Here is a 25,492-nt window from a genome sequence, read left to right on the forward strand (position 1 = left end):
CAATCAGTCATTCTCAGTGAGGAGACGTCGGAAAGGATTAGAGTACCTCATTCCACCTCATGCCATCCTCAGCTTCCCGATTAGGACCTTCTAGAGTTACTGGCCAAACTGACTTTCTTACTCCAGTCAATATAACTCCAAGCATCAACACATCATCATTGCCTGAGCATTTTTCACCCTAGCCAATAAAAATGCCCAAGTCATCCAGCAACTTTCTGAGGTTTTTTTTTTTTTTTTTTTTGAAGCAAAAAAAGTAGATGCCAGTCTTTCAACCAAATGCACGGCTGGAGGCAGCAGGGAGAAGGGTTCAGGAAGGCTGCAGTGAAGCAGGGCTCCATGACAGTTAAGGATAAGTACTCCAGAAAACTCAGGCCAATTTAGGGAAGCGATGCTGGCTTTGTCAGGAAGTGGCAGGGAGTAGAGAGCTCATTCCAGGGGTGAAGGTTGCCTCTTTCCCCCTTCCCAAAATTAAGAGTCCCGGGAAGAGTCAAGACACGCACCCTGCCCATCCTCACAGATATCAAGGAGATAAAGTGAAACAGTACTATGCAAACAGAACACACTTTGAAAGCTGTCTTGGAACTCACTATGTAGACCAGCTGTTTCTGAGCTCACAGAGTCTGCTTCCTTTTGTCTCCTGAATGCTAGCACCACCAAGCCCAGTTTGTACACATGAATCAAAAAAGCCAGGAGCTGGTGAGAAGAGGAATATACAGAGAGTAGAGAGTTTGGGATGGACGGAAGGGTCTGGGGGAGAATCAGGACGGAAGGAGAGTGGGGGGGCACCAGCATCACTAGATGGACATCGTTGGGCCATTCGTGCTAACAGGAGGGCAGGAGGTTACATGCTGGAATTTCCAGCAAGCAAAGGCTGAGATTGAAGAGAGCAGCTTCAGAACCAGGAGAGCTGACATCTTACTTTACAGGCTATGGGTGGTATCCTGACTCGTAGAACACGGTAGCAAAAGTAAGCAAACTATTTTGATCAGGTTTGAATACGTCAATGAATGATTTCAAATAAAAATCTAAGTGGCTACCCTCTTCAAATCTACTGTTTCTGTTACTACCCAGAGCAGGATGTAAGGGAAGCCCATTTAAACACGCATGGCCACTCACACGGAGCTTGCTCCCTCATTCACACCGACGGTGCTTAAACTTAGGATGCACTCTGGGGAATTCAGTGTAGTCTGGACTGCGTAAAGCAAACACCCAAGTTCCCACCAATCAGAAGGGGGCATGCAAACGGAAGGTTGTTTTCAGAAAGAAAACCAACTCTGTACCAACTCTGTGGATGACAAAACCTACAAGGAGAGCAAGCAAAGAAGCATTCTGTGTCAGACAGGGAAGAAGAAGCAATGGATTCAGAGGGGGAAAGAGCCACGTCGTTTAGATGGGGAATTCCTCTTGGCTGGGCATACTTATAATTTTCCCTGAGACAGTCCCACAGCAATGCCCCCAGGGGATGCCAATGTCAGACCTCAGGATAGCTGCTCCCATATGATGCATCACATTCAAGGATGTAAGAGTTTTCTGGAATACCAGCAACGGGAGAGAGGGGCAGACCTGGGGAATTCCCACGGTCAGTGTGCGGCTAGAATACCCAAATCATTTCGAAAATGGTATCTTCTACACTCCCCACCCCCGCTGTCAACTGCCACTGCCCTGAGGTATTCTGAGATGACAGGAAATGCTTACGGCCAGCCAGCAAGCCAGAGAAACCCTCTCGAGACTCCTGCTATGGGTTTAAAGGACACAGGCATCAGACAAGGTCAGCTGATGGACTGATGAGAGACTGAGCTGGGTTTTCAGCAGATCCGCTAGAAGCCTGTGTGTTTGTGCATCTAGAAGCTTCTCCAGTGCGGTCCTCCCTGTGTGCTAGGGATGTCTAGAAGTCCGTCCATCTTCTGAGATGAGGAAGCCACCAGTGAGGCCATTGCCACTCTGGGATGTAAGGCTCTTGGGAGTCTGTACGCTAGGCCTCCCCCACAGCTTTGCACATGAAAACATTGTTATTATTATTGTTGTTGTTGTTTTGAGATGGGGTTTCTCTGTGTAGCCATGGCTGTCCTGGAACTCACTATGTAGATCAGGTAGGCCTTGATCTTTGAGATCCCCGCCTGCCTCTGCCTCCTGAGTACTGAAATTAAAGGCATGAGCCATCACTACTTGGCTATATTAAAAACATTTTTACAACTCCCTAAGTAGAAGCAGGGTCACAGGATCTTCTAGTCTTGTTCTGGGGGTGTATGTCCCTCTCTGCGTCACAGGGAGGACATTTAGAAAGTGTAGTGTGGGAAACAGTTACTCAGACACATGGCTTGGGAAGGGGGTCATTAGTTGCAAAGCCTTCTATTATAGGGACCCCAGAAAATCCCCCTTAAACATCATTTCCTCCACTTACATTTTTTTTTAATGCTGCAGGAGTTTGCTATTTTCTTGAAGTTTCCTCTTCCTGACTCTGTACAGGATGACGTAGCTGTTTACTTCAAGGCTCAGGAGCTAGCCAGCATTGTAAGAAAAGAGCCACCCCCCTCCATGCACACACACAAAGAATAAGCCACTCTTTCCATGACGTTTTTGCAGTTAGTATACAAGAACAGGCTTGCTCCTGTGCAATCTCAGCTCTGCTCCTGCCTCCTGTTTCAGAACTCACTCACCTCTATCCTGGCATCCTGGCACTGGGGACACAAAGGAGGCCATGGTGGGAGGAGGAAGGATTAAAGTCAGTGAACAAATGGGGTCTCACTGAACGTCTCCAGGGCACTTTTATGGCTCTCTCTGTTATGTTGCCATGTTGAAACATCCACTCCTACCTCGGTGTAGTTGTCTATGAGAGGAGGGAAGATGGGCTTGACTGATGGGAAGAGGTGAAATCATGCCACTAAAGTGAAGAATGAGGGCTGGAGAGATGGTCAGCGGTTAAGAGCACTGATTGTTCTTCCAGAGGCCCTGAGTTCAATTCCCAGCAACCACATGGTGGCTCACAACCACCTGCAATAAAATCTGGTGCCAACTTCTGCCCTGCAGGGTCACATGGACGCAGAACACTGTATACATAATAAATAAATAAATAAATAAATAAATAAATAAGTCTTAAGGCGAAGAATCGATCACCCAAGGCAGTGACTGAAATGGGAACAGCTGGGGCAATGGAGCAGAGACCACCTCAGCTCAAATCAGAGCTCTGTTTCTGGTTAGATGCATGTCTTGTGACACCTGCCTCCTTCAGCCACTGATTTATCAATGACTATGATGCGCTTTGGAAAATGACAAACACATGGTAAGTAATCCATAGAGGAAAATGCAAAGGTGCCTATGATTTTCACAATACAAACTGCCAAATAAATTGTTTGGCTATATCTTCCTGGCTATAAAACAAGACTTTTCAACCTGTGCCCTCCCTGCATAAACACTGCCGGAATTCAATGGGCTTCTGGCTCTGTGATGCATACATATAACTTTTATACCAACCTTAGTGTCCCTGAAGTTCTAGGATTATTGCTTTCTCATGGAGCTGAACAGACTCCATCCTCCCTGGATACAGGCACACACCTATCAGTTTTTTAAAATGGAAGCATCCCCTTGTCATCTTAAGTGTTTGGAAGACCATCTCTGCTTTTATCTCTGACATCCACAAGGTGCCTATTTCAGTGTTCACCCAACATCTGGGGGCTGAGGCTCTCTCTGGTTCCCAGGGCACTGGGCTATTTTTATCCTTAGATTTATGTAGTTTTAAAGCTGTATAGAGGAGCACTGGGTCAAGCAGGTGGATGGGAGGATCTGGCCTACGTGTAAATAGATCTGTTCACCCATTTTGTTCTCTTTGTACAATGACATAGCACACCAAGTCTGTTTCAATTTGATGTGCTCTCAGCACTGAGCTCATGAAAGGTGATGGGGGGAGGGGGGCAATGTTCTTTGGAATCCTCACACTGAAGGGAGTGTGTCCCCAGAGGTTGCTTTTCTCTGACTTGTAGGACTGTGCCTATGACCTCAGCTTGCTCACTTCTCTGACTCTGAAATTCTAGGATGACTTTGACAGGGCTTGTTTTCACCCAGGACCACGTCGCTCTCTGGGTCACCCCCATCAATCTTACCTTCCTAGGTAGGCTAGAAGTTCCTTGGACAAGAATTACATCTTTTTCTGTCCCCAGACTATCCTGATGCTGAATCAAAGATCCAGCAGCTATTAGAAAAAATATTAGCTGACGTATACTAATGCAGAACACTTCCTCCCTAGGGGCTGGCTCGTGGTCCGGGTGGCTTTTCACACATCCGGTAGCAGTGATTCCGGTGAAAACTGGTATACCTTCTGAAGTTAATTATAATGAGAATTAACTTTTGAAAAAATGAATAATCCACTCCTAAGTTTATTAGTTTTTTCCAAGTTCAGATTTTATTTTCAAGTTTTCTTGCACAGTGGGGTGTTTGATCCCCCACACTTGGGAAGCTACAGTAGGAGAGTAATGAATTTGAGGTCACTTTGAACAAAATAGCAAGTTACAGCTAACCTGGGCTACATAATAAGCACCTATTTTAATGAAACAAAACCACAGGAAAAAAAACTAAAGCAAAAAAAAAAAAAAAAGCCCTAAACAAGAACAACTTCCCAGCTGGAAGTACCTATCTGACACTTCCAAGACCTGAGAAGGCTAACTGTTTCTATCTACTGAATCCACCAGGTACCAAATTCCTGTGTTTACCCAGCGCCGAGAGCACAGGCTTTATCTAGTTCCCATGATACTGGACTATTTTCTTCCAGATTAACGTGGCTTCCAAGACCATTAATAAATTTCCTCAAAAGAATAAAGCTGGATGAATATGACTATGAAATGCTTCAACAATATACCAGTATCTCGTTTGGTGCTGACAGCATGCTTTTAGTGATAACACTGGCTAACCTAGAAAATCTTCATACTTTAGAGCATGATAAAGTAAGTCGGATCTAAGCTGTTGCCCCCAAAACAAACCAAAGCTGGGCTGCTAAGTGGTGGCAGACCATCCAGGACAAAAATCACCTGCCCTGGTTCCTTCGATGCTCAAACTTACTGTACTACGCTTTCCATACTCCCTTCGGAGGGCAGGGGAGAAAAGCAAACTCGCGAGGCTCAAATCCAGCCCCACAGGAGAAGGGCCATCACTAATAGCCTATCAGGTAAGGAGCTTAGCTCCCTAGCAACCTGCACACTGACATCCCAAAGTGGATTACACGTTGCTGCTGAATCCCACAGATGGAGTATTGACGGCAGACAAATTCATTTTCACATCCACCCGAACTAAGGGGACTGGTGGGGAATTCTTCTTGCCTGGGATCCATCCTCATGTTCTCTTTAGAACGACATGGAGAAAACAGAATGTTCCGGCGGGGGTGGGGGGTGGGGCGGGAGGGATGCGACATCCTATTGGCTGTGCTGATGACACTCTCATTCCAGGAAAAGAGTCTGCTTATCCTCTTTCTTCCCAAGATCAACATTGATTACCCAAGATACCAACCCTGAACAGTTATCCCAGAGTTCCCTGGGTTACAGGCATACCGAGTCTGCCCGCCCCACTATAAATAAACCAGCTGCCATTTCAGTTACATATTGGCCTCCTGGGATTCTAGTTTTTGTTAATCTTCAGGACTCTAGCTACTTCTGGGCAGTCAGACAGAACCAAGTTTCTGGAGGCCAACGAGCTGGGTTTGAGCTCAGGCTCTACCACTTTCTGTGGCATGGCCTTTCTTTAGGATAATATGCCTGCTTCACAGGGTATGTGTGCAGACTGAGTTAGCAGTATTTAAACTTCTTGCAACTGACCCTGGCATTCTGGAGTGCTCTATGAGTTGTTGATGATACCACCATCGCTGAGCTGAGGCTGGCCCTGCAGTGGCAGAGGAACGCTAGTCCACCTAGAAGACCCGGCCCTCCTGTCAAGTTAAGCTAATGCCCTTCAGTCCCGATGTTCTTCTGTTGTTTTTTTTTTTTGTTGTTGTTGTTTTGTTTTTCAAGACAGGGTTTCTCAGTTGCTATGGAGCCAGTCCTGGAAGTAGCTGTGTAGAGTTCAGGTTGGCCTTGAACTCACAGGAAGCCACCTGTCTCTACCTCCCGAGTGCTGGGATTAAAGGTCACCTCTACACGGCCAGTCCTGATGTCCTTGACTAGAATCAGTAACCACCTATGACAAAATGCCCAATGGTCTTGCAGACAGACAGGCTTTGGCCAAGGTAGGATATTTTACTGAAATGAACTTTGAAAACCAGTAAACAGAAGACCTGTCTCGTAATGATCTTCTTAATGTCTTCATCCCCCTCATGCCTTAGTAATGGGTAAGGCTAGAGAGGCCTTACTAGGGGTTTCTAGTGATTTCACATTCACAGACCCTTAATGTCAGATTTGGGTAGGATTTTACAAGTCACATATTCTGAGCTCCCTTGTATCCTTTACCATCTGTGATTATGAGTGAGGAAATCAGTACCCACAGAGCTACCTCTGGGCAAGCCTCGAAGGCAGAAGCTAGAGCAAGATTGGGCAGTCTTTTTGGTTGTAGTTTTTTGGGGCAGGGTTTCTCTGTGTATCTGTGGCTGTCTTGGAACTCGCTCTGTAGATCAGGCTTGCTTTGAACTCAGATTGAAAGTGTGCACCACCACCTCCTGGCTTAGAAGGGGCATTCCTGATATGCAACACTCTTTTTCTGGTATACCATGGTCCTAAAAATCAATAGGGCACTGTGAACTCGAATGGCCTAGTGGGTTGTACCCACTACCTGGCAAGATCTTCAAAGCTAGAGAGGAAGGGCCAGTGGGGTTATCTGAAGTATCAGAGCCCACTGGAACAAAAAGTCCAGGTTATGTGAGGAAAGGCCATTGCTTTAGCCGAGAAATTTCAATAGCCAAGGCAGAAACTTCTCCATGGAATGCCCATGTGACTCTCTCTGTGCAAAACATCACACCACTATCAAAATTCAACACCAATCTAAAAATAGACGCTCTAAAAAAAGAGGTAAATCCTGAAATCCAATCAATGGATGTGCTGGGGAGAGATTGAGAGAGCTGACGTCAACCATGAGGAAACTGGCTTTGTTTGGCCTCTAGTTTTAGATTTCTACACGAAACTTTTCATTTGGATTAGGAAATATGCAATTGACATTTTAGAAGTGTGCCCATCATCTACCAAGTCTGGCAGTGGCTTCTGTTCTCATCTTCCCATTAGTCCGGAGCTCTAGACCAGCCACTAAAGCACATGCCTTCCTCATAGGCAGGCAGGCCTTCCAGATACAGAGGAAAATGGAATGGCCTATGCCAGTGCATCCCTCTGGTCTCTGGGATCCTGGGTTGTTCAAACAGCCTCCTCCCATGTTCCTGCTTTTCATGCTTCTCTTCAATTCACACTACATGGAGTTGCATGGGTTGTGCTTTCCAAAACATTGTTCCCTGGAAGATCTTTAAGGATGTCTCTTCCTGCGTGAGTCTGGACCTTTGCCTGGCATTGGGAATAGTTGCAGCACTGAGCAGGAATCTCTCCCATGCAGCTGTCTTCCTCACAGCTTTCCCAGTATGAGCCTGTTGTTTCCTGCACAAGTGGCATCCAGGGCCTATTTTTGTAAAACAAACATCTTTTGCTCCCTAAAACTCTCTGTCCATCCTTCCCCTAGCCTTTCCCACAGTGGCTGTCTTCTCGCCGAGGACACACTGTGATCTGTGCAAAGTGGGCACTGTGACCTGAATCCCAGCTCTGTCTTGCTAGGAATGTTAATATGTGAAGAAGACAAAGTGGGGCTGCTCTGCCATGTGGAAAAAGTGAGCTGTGAAGGCCACCATGCCACAACATGCATGGGGTCTGTTTAAATACCCCCCTACCACCTCAGCTGAGGCCCTGCTACAGAACCTCATTTGAAAATTAACAGCATTAGAATAAAACAAGAACTCAGAGGAATGAGTAAGTATGTTCCCTCATGGTAGAAAACAAACCACACACACACACACACACACACACACACACACACACACACACACACACACACACGTTAAATCATATGTTAAAGGTGTTTGATTCTTAGTCTGAATTATGGCAGTGTCAATGGTTATTCATAAGCCACAGTCAAGTTTACATCCTAGGAAGTTAGGAGTACAGAGCAGGTGGTTCTGCTTCTGAGCGCCCTGAGCCAGCCCTCTTGGGACAACGACGAGCAGTAGTGCATTCTGAATCTCACTGCAAGAAAGGGTCACAATCTTCCCTCTAAATTCTGATGAACCCTGCCAGAAGACAAGCCTTTGTGGCCACCTTCAACCAATGCAAATTTCTAGCCTGGGGCCCTTACACAGTCTGGAAGTCTAGAAATCATCCCGAAGAATACTGAGAGCAAGGAGAGTAGGAATTCTGTATGACCAATGCCAATTTTAGGAATGTGTATATCAAGCATGTGTTTTTTTTTTTTCAAAAATCAGGAAACACAAAATTGTTTTAGTAATAGTCATTTGAATTATTTTTTTTTCTTTGTCTTTTTTGAATTTCCCAAAATGTAAACAAAGAACAAACATTTTTGAGCTTGGCAGAGTGGAGCATACCTTTAACCCCAGCACTCAGAAGGCTGAGACAAGTGGAGCTCTATGATTTTTGAATCTAGAACTTTCTATGTAGAAAGTTCTAAACCAGCCAGGGCTACGTAGTAATAACCTATTTCAAAAACAAAAACCAAAACAAAGCCCTGTGTCTGAAACCTAGAATGAAGCGAGTACTTTCTACACTGTGGTACAATGAGCCTGCCCCCACGAGGTGAGACCATGACATCCCCTGGCCACCACTACAGCCTGTGATGGGGAATGTGGTACCTCACGGCATAGCACACAGTAGGTGCTCAACACACCATAACTGTAAAGAAGAATGTGAGGCCCCACCCTAGCCTATTCTGGATGAAGCAGAGACAGGCAAAGCCCAGAGGCTTGCTGCCCAGCTAGGCTAGCCAAAATGACAAGCTCCAGGTTGGGAAACCAAGGCCTTGTTTCAAAAATGGAGCTTGATGGGACATAGCCCAGGCTTATCTCTGGCTTCACATGTTCACATGCAGGTGAGGATCCTACATACAATTGTTCAAAGGAGCATATCACCCCTCCCCCAAAGTTAAGATATTTGTTGAAATTTGGTTGGTTAATGGTTTGGGGTTGGGGTTGTTTGCTTGTTTGGTCTTTCTTTGAATTAATCTTGTTATGTAGCAAAGGTTGGCTTCGAACTTTCTATCCTCCTGGCTCTGCCTCCAAATGTTAGGTTTATAGGTCTGTGCCAAAGATCATACATTTTATGTTCATTTTATTACAATAAAAAAGTGGAAATAAAAAAAAGGAGAATGCTCTACCTTATTTTACCACAACACGTGAAGAAGGTATAAGATGGGTTGAGTGGTGGAAGCCTTGGAATCAGCTCTGCAATTCAGATGTAAGGTTTCCTTCCACGCAAAGAGGTTACCTCCTATAGCAGCTCTCCACTAAGAGGCAGCACGCGCCACCATGTCTGCCCTGCGGTGGGGACACAGGAGCAAAGCATACTCCGTAACTTCGCATTTCATCACAGAGTGAGTCCTTGCTTCAAGACCTGAGTGACAGCCTTCTTCATCAGACTTTGTGGTGGTTTGAAAGAAAATGGTCCCCAAAGGGAGTGGCACTATTAGGAGGTATGCCCTTGTTAAAGGAAGTGTGTCACTGTAGAGGTGGGCTTTGAGGGCTCATATATGCTCAAGCCACGCCCACGAGGCAGACTACTTCCTGTTGCCTGCAAGTCAAGATGTAAGACTCACAGTTCCATCAGCAGCACCATGTCTGCCTCCAGGCCACCACACTGCACCGTGATGATAATGGACGGAATCTCTGAAAATGCAAGCCACCTTAATTAAATGTGTTTCCTTTATTTAAGAGTTGCCATGGTTATGGTGTCTCTTCACAGCATCAGAAACCCTAAGACAGGCCGGCTTGGTATGCAATCGGGTGGTCCCCTCTGCTTGCAGAAACACTCCATCCCTGCACAGACTCATCCCTCAGTCCTCCTGGGGCAGCAGAGATTATCACTCGATGACTTTAAACACCGAGAGTCCCCTTAAGTTGCAGGCCACAGGTCCCCTGAATGTGTGAACTGGCCAAGCAGGAAAAATGGCCATTGCTGCCCAGTGCCATCCAAGGAGGCATGTTTCTCAGAGTCTTAATCCCTTGGAAAAGTGATGTGTCATGCAAAGTCTGAAGGAAGCGCCCACACAGACTCACTTCACCTAGACCTGTTGAAGATTTCCAACCCTTATCACTACTTAGGGTCTTCTACTGGCAAATTGATTCCCCGAGGGCTACTAATCCAAAACCAACCCGCTGTATTGAACAGTCTCAGGCTTTTCCCCCCCAGAGACAGCCACCAAAGGGGTCGAAAGCCCTCCAACCCCTCCCAGGACCTGCCACTTCCAACATCACGTGGTCTAGCAGGACCGTGGGCCACATGCCAGCTTGCTTTCTCCATTCTCTTAGGTTCATCTCTTTATTAGATTTGCCATCTCTTTTTAAAACTGCCAATCAACTTGTCCCCCCTCAACCCCCTTTTTTGTCATTTAGGGTTTGCTATTCTACTAAACGTCAAAACAAACTTTAGAGGGCCTTGAAACTACAAATCCTCTCCTCCGTTATTGCTCGCTCTGGGTAGCTCTCCCCATGCCCACAGAGATGATTAAATCATGCTTGAAAAACATCTCCAGTTGCTTTTTCAGGATTTTCCATGCTGCATGTTCCCTAGGGCTGGAAGGAGGCCGGCCAGCGGAGATCCTATAGGAGCTCAGCCCTGTTTCCTTCACAGCAAAGTCCTCCAGGATTTGGCTTCCCAGGCCTGGCAGGAAATGCCAGAGGGTGGGGGACGGGTACAGTACGCAGAGCTGCAAGTTTTAAAGAAGCAAAACCATGGGTGAAATTGTCCCAGTCGGGTTTTGCGGGATCTAGCTGAAAGGGGCGGTTTTGCAGCAGCGAGCATAAATACAAACACACAGAATCTAAAAGGGCCTGGGAATTTAAGTTTTCTGTTAACCACAAAATCAAAACAAATCGACTGCTTGGGGGCTCTCTGAGCCCCAGTGGCCAATGGGACAGGCAAGTTCTGAAAAGGTGACCTCCACCAAGCTCTCACTTGGAGCAGGCCATGTCCTTTAGAGCCCATGGGACACCTCCGGCCCCTAACGAAGGCCTCTGACTTTTCAAGAATTTATTTTCCTATTTTCTCAGTATCCACCCTCCCTCCCCCAAACTTCACCTCTTTCCTTGTGCCATTTTTCCGTAATGGAGCAGAGCACAGGTGTTATGAAGTCCACTGTGGGGGAAATGTCAAAAGTGAAATCTAGAAAGAACTTTGAGGTCATCTCTTGACATCTCTTACCTCCTTCTAGATGTTAGCCCTACTGCAGAGTCCAGTTTTGCAGCTTCTCCAGTCTGGTTCAGATTCTCTAGGAACCCAAAGGGCACATAACATAGCAGGAGCCCAAGTCTAACACATGGCTGAGTTTGATGGAAATGGGATTTGTGGCCTATCGATTGGCCCATCTGCCCTGGAATGCTGGGGGCAGTGCACTTGCTTCTTCCAGCTCATAGGAAGATGCCTGCAGCACGCTTACCAAGAGCAGAATGGCTTAGTGTAGAAAAATCTAGTCACTATTAGCATTTAGCTTGGTCATTCAGTGGGCTGTAGCCACCAGACATGACGAAACCATCAAGGTAATGCTTCAGGGTCTGCACATCCATCACCCCTGGTTGCCACACAAGACGCAGGCCCTGACTTTACGCTCTTTCAAGCCTGCAGTCAACCGGCACACAGCACACAGCTTACAGCTCGGCATCATCTACCAGGAAGTTCTCAAAGCAGTGTCCAGGACAGCTATTTCTTCCCATGCAACAAACCCCCGAGCCTATTAGTTCCTTTTCTACTGCTGTGATAAAATACCGCAACCAAGGCAGCCTAAGGGCAAAGAGTTTATTTGCCCTCTGGTTTCAGAGGGTTAGAGTCCATGTTGGCAGAGCAAAGACCTGGCGGCAGGGGCAAAAAGCTGAGGGATCAGATCCTGAACTGCAAGCCAGAGCAGAGGAAGCACAAACCAGGAATTCTGAGAGGCTTCAAAGCCCCAAAGCCTGCCCCCAGTGACATAGTTTCCACCGCAAAGTCACACCTCTGAAGCTTCCTCAAACAGTGCCACCAATAAGTGACTAAGCATTCAAATGTCTGGACTTAAAGGGGTCATTCTTATTAAGTCCCCGCACTGAGGCTCACCTGAAGGCCAAGGAACTAGACGTTTTCAGGAAAAACAACATGCGAGCAAGATTGAAAACTGAACACGGATCGTGGTTGCCCTTTCAGCTCCCAGCCCTGCCCAAATCCCACCCTTTGGAAGCATCTTTCCCCACTAGACCCTGAAGAACAGCAGCTCTGAGTCCTCTTGATTTGAGTGTCCCCCCACAACTTAGTGTTAATTTACTGCAGAAGCTGGTACAAGATCCCATTCTTGAACCCGGTCACCCAGACACCCTTCCTCACGGTGTTCTCATCTACTTTAATCAGGAGGATAAACAGCCATTCTTTAAAACCATGACGATTGGCCAGTAAAGGACAATTCAGGACTTTAAAAATGTCTTATTCATTTATGCATGAGTGCTCTGTCTGCATGTATGCCTGCAGGCCAGAAGAGGGCATCAGATCCTATTATAGATGACTGTGAGCTACCATGTGGTGGCTGGGAATTGAACTCAGGACCTCTGAAAAAGTAGCCAGTGTTCTTAACCACTGAGTCATCTCTGTAGCTTGACAATTCAGTTTTTAAAAGTTAAATTTGGGGTCTGTAGAGGACTGAATGAAAATGGCCCACACAGACTCATTTGAGTGTGACTTCGTTGGAGCAGGTGTGACCTTGTTGGAGAAAGTGTGTCACTGGGGGTGGGCTTTGAGGTTTCAGAAGTTCAAGCCAGGCCTAGGGGCTCCCTGACTCTTCCTGCTGCCTGTTTATCCAGTTGTAGAATTCTCAGCTACTCCACCAGCATCATGTCTGTGTGCCACCATGCTTCCCATCATGTTGATAATGGACTAAACCTCTGAACTATAAACCAGCCCCAACTGAATGTTTTCCTCTATAGGAGTCGCCGTGGTCATGGTGTTTCTTCGCAGCAATAAAACCTTACTAAGACTGGGTCTATAAGCTGCTACTTCATAAACCTCCTTTTGTAGTAAATAAATGTCCTATAGTAAGATTAAATTATAATTTATTAAGAAAAATAGGCTATGTATATGCTATTTAAAAGAGGTGTCAGCTTGTTCCTGTGACTACCTGACACTAATCTAGGGGACAGATTAGTGAGTCTCTGAACTGCAGAGGAAGTCTCTTCTCTCTCCTCTAGCTACTCCGACCCTCAAAACCTTGCCAGTTCATTTCTTCTTCCATAAATAAAATTCATGGAGTTCTTCAATGCCACTTTGTGGTCCAAAGAGAAACCTTGGCTCTGACATTCCTCAGTGCATGTTTGCTGTAGAAAATAGTGGCGCTGAAGATGCCATTGTCCTTCCCACTACCCACTAAGCAGGCCCCTGACTATGGCTCTCTAAGAACCAAGCCCCGCAGAGCCTGGACAACTAGACCCAGCTCTTAGGTTCCCGACAGGAGTAGTAACGTGGCTCCCACCCTACACCTCAGTCAGAGATGAGCTCATAGAGACGGGTGGGGCACCTAGCTGGCTCTGACATGGCAGATGGTCACAGCAGATCAGAGCCTCACTGCGGTAGCAAACCCAAAGCCCAGACAAGTACCAGGTTTGACTGCCAACATGTACTGCCTGTGGACAATAAAACCTCTGATTCATATCCCAGGGACAGAGTCCTGGCCTAATGTTCATGAGACTCTAAGTCCAATTCCTAATACTGCCTCCTAAATACATACCAAATAAGAAAAAAAATAGCCTATTGGTTCCTGAAACAATCCTCTCGGTGGTGCAGAGAGAAGAGCAGACTAAGTGGGTTTTGTTGTTACTGATTGTGACTGTCAGCCCATGCTGGATATGAGCCCATGTGACAAGTACCACGGAAATAAAGACACAGGTGTTAAGGTTTTGGTCCCTGGTCCCTTTAAGAGACAAGTCACGCCCACTCCCTGCCCATCCGCTGAGGCAGGCTGATCTTCAGCTTCCTGCCTGAGCTTGCTCTCTTTCCCATCTTCCTCTTGGAGAGGCAGCTTTGCTTCTGCCTCTCTCCCCACTTCTCTGCTTCTACCATCTCCCATTTCTCTCCTCCTCTCTTTCTCTTTCTCTCCTCTAAGTAAAAAATGTCTACTTTTATGTCTGCCTACTGTGTCTATGTGCCTTTTACCCGCCGCTGGCTCTCCCAAACCCTCCGCGAGCTGTCTCTCTGGCTCACCACATGGTGGGACCAGCTTGCCCACTTGGGACCCACCGTGACCTGCCCAGGGATCTTGGGCCACCCACTCTGGGACCAGCAGCCGTCTCTGCCTTGGGACTGGCTGCTCGCAGAGTCTGCTGCCTGCCTACGGCTGCCGCCTGGGACTTTAGAGCATTTAAAAAAAAAAAAAAAAAACAACATAGGGGACCTGATACATTTCTCCTTCATCTTGAATTAAGTTCTAAAGAAGTCAGACGTGGTGGCTCATGGCTGAAATTCCAGCGCTTAAGAATGGAAACAGGGTCATCACAAGTATCAGGTTTGTGTGACCTAGACTTCCTAATAAAGTCCCATCTCAAAAACACAACAGCAAAGTTCTAGTGGGAAAAAGAAAAACAGCAAGTTGAACCCATCTCCGGGCTTCTCCTGTCACCCTGGACTCTGCATTTGTACACACGCAAACTCACACCAACCTGTCTGGAATTACACAACAGCATTAAAAGCAAAGCGAGGCCTGGCCAGCCATTCCTAGGCTTGCTTAGGAAGAGGACGGAGTCTTACAAAATGGGGCTCTCTGAGGACAGTTTCATAGAGAAAGCAATCACCGTGTCCCTGAAGCCATGGAATAGCCGGACATTTTCAGGTGTTTCTCATTTCTGAAGAGATCACTGGACAGGGAAACTTCCCTTAGGTCAGCGTTGCTCAACGTGGACTAGGTGTCGCATGTGGGTGACGGGGACCAAATAAGTTGAGCAATAGTGGATTAAATTGAGTCAATCTTTCTTTTCACATTGGAGGACTCTTTGGAGCTTCTGATAAAAGATTTTGGACTGAGACTGTCCAACAGAGGCACTGGCCACAGAATCCTTTATTCTTAAAGCTCCTCTGATAAGCAGGGTTCTCAGGACCAGCCTCAGGGAGTGTACCAAAGAGACCATAAAGTTTCAGAGGACAGGAATGGGGTCTTGTCACCGGACCTAGCATATGGGAACAATCAGTGTAGAGAGAATGAAAGGCTTCTGAATGACAGGAGGAATTTGCTTGTGTGCAGGGAGAATGGTACTCAGAACAAAAGGGTGGCGAGTATGCTAGAGAGCCAGACATCTCACATGTGTGTAAATGCATGTGTGCACGCACACACGTACACGTGCACACGTGAGCACACACACATGCATATACATGCACACATGCAGACGGCTCCAGCAACCCTGTTTTTCACCCTGAATGCAATCCTTCACTATCTAGGCTCCAGGCAGGAACAGGTACAAGTCTGGATTTAAGTATTTGCTTTCTAATGACAAACACTACAAATCCATGATGTATCCTAGAAGATTTTCTCTCTCACACACTCCCCCCAAAGTAAAATAAAATAAGAATTTTATGAAAAAAAAAATATGCTTCTTTTCCCACTGAGAAAAATACGAAATCAGATGAGGGGGGCCTCCACAATGCCCTTACAGATCCTGTCCCTTTACTGCCACCTGCTGGTGCTCAGGGCACCCATGCGGGTAATTTTAGAATGCTTGAATTAGTTAGTGTTGGAATCCAAGCGTGTTTAGATTTGGCATCTTTTATGACATCGCACAAGTTAGAAGGATTGGGGCAGTGTTTGCTCTTTTCTTTTGAGTTGAAAGCAACCCAGAAGTGATTGATTGTTGATATGAAGTTTAGGAGGCGGAGCAGGGTACACCACCATGCCTGTTAGTTTTTTCGAAGGAATCATACATTGAGGATAGCCATTTGGCTTGTGTAGCTACACTTTGCAAAGGGCACTATTGTTCTTCTCATCCCTGCACGAGGGCTCTAAATGGAAAAGTCCCATGTCCTTCAAAAACCACGTCCAAATGTTGTCCCTGTCTCCACAAGGATAAATCCCACTCTGACCATACAGTATGAGAGAGAAGCAGATAGCCAACCAGTGGTATCCAGCAAAGTCAAGCACTATTGTATTGTGTCGCATGATACTGCCCACGACCGCCCTTTGGCCAGCATACCTTGGTCTGGAAGCAGCAGTAGAGCTGGGTTAGGTAAGGTGTTTTCCGGGCCAGAGCCAAAATCCTCTCTCTGTCATGGTGCAGTCCACGTCATCGTCCTGGAGGATGACGTCCTTCTTCAGGACCTCACAGCGTACCTTCGTCCTTGCCTTGAGTTCCGCCAGCATGACCTGCAATGGGTTTGAACGGTCTGGTTCGTCTGTGCACACACGGACATCAAATGCAGAGCCAACTATCTAAATGCTGATTGCTTTTTTCCTTTCAGGTTGAGTGAAGATGTTCAGGAAATTAACATTCTAAATGTTTTGGAACGCCACCCTGCCTAATTCAGCTACTAAAGTTTTAATCTCCATCAGCAGGCAGGTAAGAGAAATTCAATGCACCGGGGTTAAGTGAGTATTCATAGCCTCATCTGCATTAGAGATACTGTAACTATCAGAGAAAAATGTGTCTCCTTTTCCCTCTCCTCTCACTTCCTTTCTTTTGACAGTCCACACTGTGTAGCCCGGGCTGGCCTTGAACTCATGACACTTCTTCAGCCTCCCAAAAGTGTTGGTATTTTAGGTGTGCCCCACCACACAACACATGAATATACAGCTTTTAGAAGAAGCAGTATTTTATATGGATTTTCCTACAATGTCACCATTGTTACCATGATTGCTGATAAACTACAAACACTATAATTTATCCCGCTATCGCATGCCCTTTGGAAAGTTAAGTTACACCAACTTAAGTTCTATATATGTTGCATTGATGCTTTTGAACACAATTTAAATTTCTGTTGGCCTTATATCCTTGAGACAGAAATTCTTAGGACTCGAAGGTTAAACGGTCGCCCCATTTCCTGACTTTTAAGGGGCTCTGCTCACACTGCACTCCATTTCCATGGAAGCAGAGACCTCTATGAGCACACGCCACTTTCCCTCACAACCGTTTTTGCTTGTTTGCCTTCTCTTACTTAACAAGCGGGAGATACACTCTTGGTTCTGTTTTCAACTTGCAGCCGAACTTTCTAAACTATTTATTTTCTAATTGAGTTGCTTTGGGAGAGAATGGCTTTTCTCCTCTGCTTAGTTAGCTGCTGGTTCGGGCTACTTCTCCTAAGTCGGTACCCACGATTCATGAAAACAAACCGCTTGCTTTCTACACAGGCCTCCATACCTCCACGGCAGTCCGTTATTTTGTTCTTCCTGAACATTTGTGTATTAAGCCTGCCCTGTGTTTGCCGTCATGGAGTCTTCCCACAGCTCTGTGGGAGAAAACACAATCTCGTCCCCGGCACCTGACAGGTGGGGCTAGTTTCTTGACATTTGCCAAATTGGTCATTTTCGTTTATCTACCAGGGTCACAGGTCTTTCTCCTTTTGGATGGCTCTGAAGTATACTATCCCACTGTTGTTGTCAAAGGGCAAGATTGAAGATCCTACCACCCACACAATACAGCCTGCAAACCTGACTCCGACCTTACTGCGACGGCTGTGTGTTCCTCTAAGAAACTAGCTAAGTGCTCAGAACTCGTAACCCGCCTACATCACCTACAAGCCCAGAAGCTCTGCGCATGCTCCTTTCCCTAGAATCTTGTTCAAACTCAAACCCGGCCCTGCTCTCAGCCTAAGCCAGAGGCCTGGGGTCTGTTTCCTATTTAGCTAGTTTTTAAAGAATGTGATTGCTTCAGCAGTCGCCCTCTGAATAAATTCCAGTTACCTCCCTGTCAGGTGATCTCAGGACAGATAGGGGCAGGAAGGAGAGTGCCTGCACAGCAGGCCCTGTGCCTGGGGCTTCATTGAGCCTTGCCTCAGAATTGCTCTGGAATGGTGAACAGGCCTTCAGCTCAGGCAGCAGACTGACTCACGGGCACTGCTTCCTAGAACCCAGGACACATAAGAACACGTGATTCCTTGAGCTGCCTGGTCCCCAAGTAGGGTCCTGTTTCCACAGGTCCCCAAAAGGCAACTCCCTTAGCCCCAGGCACAGCTTGAAGTGGGAGGACAAGGGGGCAGTCAGAAGTCTGAACCGCTTTCCCAGTTTCCTGGGCTCTTTGTCTTAGTCTTTCTAAAGTCAAATCTTTGCATTTCAAGCCTATCACTGAGCATGCGGAAGGGCACAGCCCAGGTCTGCTGCAGCGGAGAGCAGGGATCTGTCCCAGGGACAGAGGCCCCTGATCCATCACAGGATCCTCCAGTTCTTTTGTTACATGGAGGTGAGCAGAGCATTTAGAAAGCACCAGGAAAATCAGTTAAAGGACAGGACATTCAGCTTCCAAATTCCTACATGGTAAAGTATGCTCTCAATCTGAAGTTCCCGGAGGACAGGGGCTGAGAGTTCATGCTCCAAGACTTCCAACCGAGAGAGCAGAATTTCAGCTGGCTCTCTGTACAAGGGAGACCAGGCAGATGGGATTGGCAGGGGGAAGAGGAGTTCCTGTCACTCACAGGAAGCCTCTCGGTGTGTTCCCTCCCTCCACTCCTTTTGCCATTTGACCAAAGAGAAGAACCGGATCCTACAGAGAAGACAACCCTACATTACCACAGCCAACCCAAGAGCAGAACTGCCCCCTCCATCAGCAAGGCGTTTTACTCCTTAAGGAAGGAAAAGGTGATAAGCTATTCTTGGCCAGACTGCCCCCAAGAAACCAGCACCACTGCACATGTGTGCCACTGACCTTGCCAAAGCTGCCTTTGCCCAACACTTTGATGAAGTTAAATTCATCCAGGCCCAAGCGCTTGGCCTGGCCTTGCCGGACTTCACCATTTTCGCCCGGGCTGGCCAGCTGGCCATCGGTAGATGACGATGCTCTGTGCTCCTCTCCTCGGTTGTCAAAGGACAAGGCCTTCCGGATATTGTTTTCAAGTTCTTTTAGTTCTAGGGCCAAAGAGATAAAGATGCTCAATTAGAAGACCCCTCATGAGCCCTTTACATCAAGACATGATATCCAGAACCCGTGAGCTTTCAGTCCTCCCTTAGCCGTTCACAGCAGCAGATCGGGGACATCCCCTTCGGCTCCTTTATCTGTCGAACACATTTCCTTTGGTGCCTAATGGACAAAAAGACACCATTCTGCAAAGGGGAGGACACAGTTCTTGAACTGGCCAGGTTCACTGCCACCGAAGGCCTCCTCGCAACCTTGGCAATGATTCGAGGTACGGTGGGAGTTCCTGTCTTCCCTGGAACTCTGCAGACTTCGAGGCGACAGGCACCCTTCCCTTCAAGTTTCCTTTGAAGATGAGAACAACCCTCACAAGCCATGGTCACAGTCATCACTGGTGACAGAATTACTCACTCGCGGGGACTAGGAAGCCTTTGACTTCTAAAGGGCTTCACTTGGCCTTGATGCTGGCTTTACTCTGAGTACTAGTCCCACACAAACCTACCTCACGGAACGAGCCATAGGCTTATCCTTAACAACAGGAAAGCTTCCCACAATGGCATGTCTCTAACTCATATTTGATGGGGCATGAATCCTACAGTCCAATTTCACAACTGTGAGATGGTCTTGCAGCCTCTGGATTATGTGACCTAAATTACCTGGGGATGATAGTTCTGGGAAGCCCTTTGGCCTTTTCTGTTTGAAGAGGGTCTATTATAGTTAGACATTCATTCACGAAAATGACACTCATCTGTGCAGAATGTGTGTCCTGACATGAACCTTCAGTAACAGATTCTGATGAGTAACAGGGCTCACAGGCGGGAGCAGCGAGTGTTTACCCCACAAAATGAGGACAGATGAGCGAGCAGCACCTCTGGATAGGAAGGTCTTTGCCTCCTGTCTAGGACTTTAGTCACAAGGACCCATGCAGGGGACCTGGAGTGAACTCATATCGGGTGGAAGGACATCATCCTAGTCTACAGATATCCCGTGATGACAGATTCAGCAGCTGCCTAGCTACTTACCTCATTCACTCCAAAGTATGATTTTTTTGTCTCATTGGGCTTCAGTTGCTAAGAGCATCTTGGAAGGTATAACCCAGATGATCTAAAACCCCAAAGCTTAAGAAAAATGTCTTACAATGGAGGAGGGACAGCTCCTGACTCATCTGTTTTGTGGCACTTGTATTACTAAGAGAGTTTCCCATCCATTAGTTCTCATATCGGTCCGGGAAACATGGTACCTGCTGGCCTGCTACATCTGTCTGAATAAAGGCTCCAGGAGGCACAGGCGGACAGTACAAAGCAAGAGACAGGCCTGGGAACCACGGGTGGTTCACTCTTGGGCCCATTTATCCTAAGACCTCCTATCTTTGAATTCCAGGACACTCTGAAATGAGAAGGGGGAACTGCAAATGCATGCCTGACCGGGAGGGAGATTGGAAACTGGTTACTTAGCAGTGAGTGAAACCTCTTCTGGAATGAAGTAAAGGCAAAGAAAGGGAGTCAGAGCCACAGGAAGATGAGCTGAGGGTGATTGTTTTGTTGTCTTAAGACTGGCAAATGGCCACCAAAACTGTTCTGCTCCCTCTTGAGTAAGAAGAACTCAATGCTGACATACAGAGTTGACCTCCAATGAGGAGGTCATAGCATAGGGGAGATCCTGGCCCAGCCGCCAGCTTAGTTCTTGGTCTCAGGACAAGCATTTCCAACCCAACTTTCCACCTCCCAGCCAGTTACCTGGGCTGAGCATCAGGATAGAGCTGGTGTGAGTGAAATAGTAGAAACAGGATGCCAAGAAGGACCACCATCCTGTGAACCCATTCCTGCTTGCAGGTACATGCAGTTCTTTCCAGGGATGTTTGGGACCCATCTGCCACCAGGACGGGATGCTTATCCTAGCACCTCAGGACCCAAAAACTCATTCCTGTTGTTTATGCTCACAGAACTTACTGTCTGAGGCATATTTAATCAGAAGGAAATGCATCTAGAATGAAGCCAGAGGGAAGTCAGGCCCAGCGCTGACTCCCTCCTGTTTCTCAAATTTCATCTTTCTATTCCCATCTGCTCATCCAAAGAACAGGGGAGGAGACACCCCCAACTCAACTTGATGTCAACTCTTAGGGTTCCATAGTTAGAGTTACGAGGAGGTTGTAAACCAAGTATACAGACACGTCGAGGTCCAGAGAGAATGCCAGGGTGATGGGTAAAGGAGCAAGACTTCTTAGTCTCTACACCTGAAACTGAGGAAAGAATGTGGGAGAAACAAACCTCAGCCCCACACAGAACTCCCTCTAAATCTAGGCTGGCGGGGACAAAGGTGACAAGCACTTCCAGCTAGCGCCCTCAAGATAGCCTTGCCGCATGCAAGAACAACTACCATATCAACAAGGAAGCGGTGTGTGGGGACCACTAAGGCTGCTGGCTGTGCCGATTAACAGGCAACAGAGATAAGAGGTATGGGGCAAATCTGAGAGTCTTACCCTGGTCACAAGGGGAGGTGGGCGCTGACTTGGATCGATCATCCCCAGATGGAGAGTTTCCAGAAGCTGGCTGTGGCGATTCAGCACCAGTAACGAGCTAGAAAGGACAGAAAATGGGAGAGTCATCAGACAGGAGGCCAAGTGATGTCAAACATATCAAGGCACCATGCAGAGAGCTGTAAAGGGGGGAGGGGGCAGCAACGTCCATCAAACTGGAGCAGGTATATAAGGTATCACGAGCCAATTCAGTGGAAACCAAACCACGGAGGATTTCCCTGCCTTAATATTTATCCTGTCCAAAACAGGTGGCCTGTTAAGCAAACCCTGCTTCATTTATTCTTTCAGTAACAACCCTGCCACATACACCTCTCTCCCCATCCCTACCCTCACAACTATCTCTACAATACACTCTCACCAACCCAGTCAGTGGGATACCGACTGGCTCTACCACCTGTTTGGTGTTTATGCAGGATCTTATTCACCTTTATGTCAATAACAGCGTCTGCGGGTGCACATTGTGCATGTAGTGTTCTCTACTCAGACAGACTTTCCAGTACTCCCACTGCCCCCAGTGGCCGGCACCAAGTAATATACATGACTGACGTGCAAATAATCTCTGTAAATATTCTCAGGTGGAGTCAAGCCTGTTGGTTATTTTAATGGAAGATTCCCAGTAACATTTGTTTCCCTGAATAGCGCTGGCATGTACAACTTAAGTGCCAGTATGAACTTAGAGAGCACGGGGGTCTCTGATCCCTCTTCTCTTGGTTTTCCCAAAGATCTTTTCTAGCAAAAGGTCTGAGACCCGTGCAAACAGTTTAGCTCCTGACCAAGAATACATCTCCCTCCATCATACAACTAATCCCACCTCCTGGCTTTCTCCAGCTTTGTGTCGGGACTGTCACTGCCGTGACTATAGCTGGATGACAGTCCCCGAGCCTCCTCTTGACTCACTGCTACATTTTCCAGGCTGACCCCTTTGTCATCATGAGCCCACAAATGCAAGTCTTCAAATGGAAGGCAATAGACAGCACCTTGTCACCAGAAACACAGTCTATGTGAAGGCAAATGCAGGAAAGAATGCAGGCAGAGCAATTTCTCTTTAAATCTCCCCTGCCAGGGAAAGCTCGTCCTTCCAGCAGGGGGAAGCCAACCTCCGGAGGACGCTCTGGCTTTCATCAATGGCACACTGGCACCCCCATCCTTACATAGTCTGCCTCTTAGGAGGCCCAAGTATTATTGGCCACTTTGCTTTGTAACTCCAGTGCCTTGGGGACACAAACAAAGCTTGTTTTCTTTTTTTTCCTAGCAGGATTCACGTAACCTAGAGAGGTCACCCCATGTATGAGGCCTCACAGTTAACAGTTAACAGGGCCTACATAACAACTTTGCTCTTTGGAAAGACAAGAGAGACCATTAAAAAGAGGAAAGATATACAGTCCTTCTCATCAGTGGAAACAATCTCTTCTGGGGGTACCAGGGAAAAGATACAGGCAGGTTTGACAAGAAGAGCAGGAAATGTAGGCTCTTTGGAAGGGTCTTCAGGCCAAGTACAGGGAGAACACTGAGGAGGGAAGGCCGCACGGCACCTACAGGCAGACTTGCTCTTCTAGACAAGGACTTGAAGAAGTTTGACACCTGCCAGGTGGTGCCACACCCTAATCAGCATCCATTGTCCAGATAATGTGGCTCTGCTTCTCTCGTAACCTACTTTTTCCAAAGGCCTTTTAAGTTTTCTAGACTAGGGGGTCATTGCTGAAGCAGCACTCACTAGAAATGCCTTTATCTCTGTCTCCATCTATAGGCCCTAACTTGCAAAAACAACACATTAGAATACCCGGATATTCCAAGTGGCACTTGGAATGGCATATGCATATATAGGGACTGGGTCTCTAAAAAAAGGTCATGTGTCCTTAAGTATTCCCCAGGTAGCTCGGTGAGAGAGCTGGCACAAGCAATGGCTTGCTGTCTGAAGGAACTGACCCTAGTGTGTGTGTGTGTGTATGTGTGTTGGGGGGGGGCAAGTGACCTTTCACAGGGGTCACCTATGACTACCAGAAAAGACAGAAAAGACATACTGATTCACAACAATATCCAAATTACAGTTATGAAGTAGCAACAGAAATAATTTTATGGTTGGTTTTATGGTTGGGGATCAGCACAAGGCAAGAAATGTATTAAAGGGTCACAGCATTGGGAGAGTTGAGAACCACTGGTCTAAAGGGTCATGCTTTTTCTAGAAGGGACTTCAAGGTCCTCATGTCAAGGTTTGTCTTCTCTGGTGAAGTTTTTGCTCTGTTGTGTTACTGAGAATTGAACCCAGGGTTTCGTGGACACGCAGAAAGCTAAATCACCTAAGAGTCCCCTAACCCATACCTAACTCTAGGCTTGCTCTGTCGCCCCTCCCTCTTCTCTAGTCGTGAGGTATAATGAGACTTCCATGTTACTGGCGTCTTTATTTTTTCTACACATACACACGGTATTATGACTATCTGAAGCCTAAACCTAGGAATCTTACATCCCCCATTCCAGAGTACTCTCAGAAGCAGGCCCAGAGAAAGCTCCAGAATCAGTGGTCCCTACCTTTTTCCTCCTCTGGCCGCTGTTGGTGATCTTATCTGGAGTAACTCCGAGGTCAGCCAGCACTTTGGCAATTCCTCTGGCGTCCACTCCACAGTTGGGAGCCACATTGGTCTCACATCGACGGTGAACGTTCATTTTGCAGACTGTAAGGAATCAGAGAGGACAGACATCCAATATTCATGCCTAAACTGTGACCCTTACCAAATTACAGAATACGTGTTCTTCTGACAGAGGCTGAAAAATGAAGAAAAATAGAAATATACACAGAGAAACCATCACTCAACCCAATTCAGAGAACTACAATCATCTGCCAGCCACCTTGCAGAGAAAGTCTGGAAGCTGTTTCTAGTTGCCCACCCCACTCCCTTGCAATAGGCTGTTCCTACAAGCAGAGGTCACATTTGCATTGCCGCTGGGGAACAGGATACTGTCTCTATAAGAACCCACTTGTTTTCACTGACCGAAGCTTGATTCTAGACCCGAATGGATGCCACATATATGGTCTCCACACCACTCTGTTGTGGGTCACATGATCCAGCGAGCTCCCTGGTAATCACAGGAGACACTCAGCCAACTTCCAACAGGGCCAGAGGAAAATAAACAGCCCTGAAACAGGCCAGAGCATTTCTGCTCATCTTCCCCAGGCTTGCCAGGAGAAGAGACAGCTCGTTTGAGTTTTATTGCTGGGTTTTATCAGATCTTAACTAACCTTGGAGAAACATTAAGTCCAGACCACTCCTGCCATCCGATTTTACCTGAGGCCAGAGGAGCTTGGGAGCATTGTGGGGTTTACACTCCACAGTCACAAGCTACCTATAAGACACTGTGTCACGGAGCACTTACTGCCACGCCTTTGATCTGGTTATCAAGAAAAGCATTACAGGACATAATGAAACATGCAAAATAGTTTAAAAACATGGAGCGACACATCTAGACTTTCACGGCAAGGACGTTGGAAATCATGGCTAATAAGTTTTGAGAGAAGCTGAGGCCATAGCTTGATTGTAGGGTGGTTGCCTATCTGCCCGTGCAGAGCGCTGGGTTCCATCTTGGATGGAGGGAGTGGGGGAGCAGTTTAAAGAGACATGTCCTCTAAAGGTTTCCATTTACCTTCCAAACCAAACTGTGGCTTGGGAAGATGTCTAAACTTGAAACTATCACACGGGAAATGGCAGGCTTATCTTACTCAATGATGCCCCGAA

General features: G+C 47.0%; 1 protein-coding gene across 1 annotated transcript in view; it reads right to left on the reverse strand.

Moving 5' to 3' along the window:
- Nucleotides 1–25,492, reverse strand: part of Prkce (protein kinase C epsilon) — a 523,658-nt gene that overhangs the window by 160,553 nt on the left and 337,613 nt on the right. The window contains 5 exon segments of the mRNA XM_038319964.2: nt 16,361–16,428; nt 16,431–16,530; nt 19,022–19,221; nt 21,708–21,804; nt 24,291–24,433. Coding sequence (XP_038175892.1) covers nt 16,361–16,428; nt 16,431–16,530; nt 19,022–19,221; nt 21,708–21,804; nt 24,291–24,433 — 608 coding nt within the window.

The sequence above is a fragment of the Arvicola amphibius genome, chromosome 2 (genome assembly GCF_903992535.2).
Source record: "Arvicola amphibius chromosome 2, mArvAmp1.2, whole genome shotgun sequence".
Lineage (NCBI taxonomy): Eukaryota > Metazoa > Chordata > Mammalia > Rodentia > Cricetidae > Arvicola > Arvicola amphibius.